The sequence below is a fragment of the Neofelis nebulosa genome, chromosome 10, assembly GCF_028018385.1.
Source record: "Neofelis nebulosa isolate mNeoNeb1 chromosome 10, mNeoNeb1.pri, whole genome shotgun sequence".
Classification (NCBI taxonomy): domain Eukaryota; kingdom Metazoa; phylum Chordata; class Mammalia; order Carnivora; family Felidae; genus Neofelis; species Neofelis nebulosa.
The window spans coordinates 100704979-100707333 of record NC_080791.1 but is presented as its reverse complement, the minus strand read 5'-3'; the positions used below and the strand labels follow the sequence as shown (position 1 = coordinate 100707333).

The window sequence follows — 2355 nt, the reverse complement described above, 5'->3', positions numbered from 1 at the left end:
GTTACGAACTTCAAGTAATCCTATTCTAATGCATTCCTTTCAGAATAAGGGATATGTACTTATTTGTATTTATCACTATTAATACAAATAAATATATGCAATATGAGTACAATTAAAATTTCTCAATTGTTTTTCCCCCAATGAGAAAATTTTACTTTTCCTGTCCATGAAGGAAAATCAAGCTCTTAAGGAAATATACATTAGAATCCCTGAATATCCTATATCAACAGAAGTCATACTTTGCTACACCATAACTTTTTCATGGCATTTTTCACTTCAACATTCCTCAGGGTATAGATCAGAGGGTTGAGCAAGGGCGTCCCAATTGTATAAAACACAGCCACCATCTTGTCTATTGGAAATGTGGTTGGTGGGCGTGTGTATATGAATATACATGGACCAAAAAACAGGACAACCACAATAAAGTGGGAGGTGCAGGTGGAAAGGGCTTTTCGCCTTCCTTCAGCACTGTGGTTACGCAGAGAGTACAAGATGACAACATAGGACATAAGCAGGATTATGAAACTCACCGTGCATATGGCCCCACTGTTAGAAACAACTAGCAAATTTATCACATAAGTGTCCATGCAGGCAAGTTTCAACAAGGGCTGCAAGTCACAGAAATAGTGGTCAATCACGTTGGGGCCACAGAAAGGCAATCTCAAAGTCACGAAAATTTGTGCCGAAGAGTGGATACAAGATCCCACCCAGGCTAAAATCACCAAAACACTGCACACGTGCCGGCTCATGATGGTTGTGTATCGCAAGGGCTTACAAATGGCTACATAGCGATCAAAAGCCATGAGGATGAGCACCAAGATTTCCATGCACCCAAACAAATGGAATGTAAAGACCTGAATCATGCACTTATTGTAGGAAATGGTCTTCTTCTGAGCAAGGGCATCCACAATCAATCTGGGGGCTGTGGTTGTAGAGAAGCAGGTGTCAGCAAAAGACAGATAGAACAGGAAGAAGTACATGGGACTCCCAAGGGTCCTGCTTATTTTAATAGTCACTACAATGAGAAAGTTCCCCAACAGTGTCGCAAGGTAAATAATCAAGAAGACCCCAAATACTGCCTTCTGCTTTCCTGCATCCCGTGTCAACCCAAGGAGAATGAATTCAGTCACACTGCTATTCATCGCAATTCTACTGGCTGAAAGTAAGGTGCAGTGGAGGACAAGGGCTGAATCTGCAAAGAGAAGAAAAGAAGTGACAGCTTGGGAAGATCGGTGGGCTGAACTCTGAATGCCTTGCTTTTGCTCCATGTTATGTTACGTCTGACTGCCTTCAATCCTCTATGATTCTTGGTAAATCCGCAGATGCCCAAGGCTCTCCCAGAGCTATCTGTTGATTCAGAAGCCAACCGCCTTGGGTCACCAAAGCCTTTGTATTTGGGGAGTAAAAATTAAATGTCCTTAAAAAATTCTGATTCCTACCAAGACTGAAAACTGCAGCACTTGAACTTTCCTTGGGCAAGTGACTTAACTGTCTCATAATTCAGCTTTCATATGAAAAAGGGAGTGCAAATATTTGCCTTAGCTGATCCTGAGTTTCCTTAAGAATTAAAAGATTGTATATGCACACAGATACACACATATATCTCATGTGTTATGCATTTTTTTATCTATGTGCTTTGAAATATGGAAAACACTATTCCACTATAATTAACTTGTTGGAGAATCCCTCTGGAAGAAAGTATTCTCTGTTCAGTTCACTCATTTTTGGGTCCCTAACCCCTTTATCTCTGACTCCATCAGTGTGTTGGATGAAATATGCTTTATAAAAATCTTTTTTGACAATCTTTTACTTAACCTCCCTTGTTCAATGTCAGTTTTACTGACGCCATTATATAACAAATGTCGGGACATCTTTGAAGTTGACATAATTGAGGAAAACGGTTTACCCTCTTGACTGTACTGTGGGACTAAACTCAGAATATTGAGCATCTCTGCCTGTGAATTCAACAAGCTATAAAATTCCTAATGATGCCTATAATCTAAATGATGCCTGTTGTTACTCAAACATGTTCATTTTACCCTGAAGTCACCAGGATACTTCTAAAAATTTCATCTGAAAAGTATCCCATAATTCCAACATACTATGTTATGATTGTTCTATTTCAAGTATTTGTTCATAACATGTTGAGTTTGTCACTGAAATCACCATATAATATCATTTTGTGTCCTGATTTTGACTTGAATTATTATAACACTTCCTCCCATGTCATTATACTTATCATTAGTTTAACTGTTAATTTAATTACACGACATTGTATAAAGTTTTGTAAGTGGCATCTCTTTGACCATTTGTCCTTTGAGTTATTTATATAGTTTCCAATTTTGAGTCACATAG

The 2355-nt window shown here is 38.6% G+C and overlaps 1 protein-coding gene across 1 annotated transcript; it reads right to left on the bottom strand.

Annotated features, from left to right (window-relative positions):
- Positions 1-233: 233 nt before the first annotated feature.
- LOC131488786 (olfactory receptor 4C11-like) lies at positions 234-1142 on the bottom strand. The gene has a single exon (XM_058690621.1). The coding sequence runs from the start codon at positions 1140-1142 to the stop codon at positions 234-236; it is 909 nt and encodes a 302-aa protein (XP_058546604.1).
- Positions 1143-2355: the final 1213 nt, after the last annotated feature.

Bases quoted from the DNA above. Each gene is read 5' to 3' on its own strand.
- LOC131488786 (XM_058690621.1), bottom strand. From the start codon at position 1,142: ATGAATAGCAGTGTGACTGAATTCATTCTCCTTGGGTTGACACGGGAT.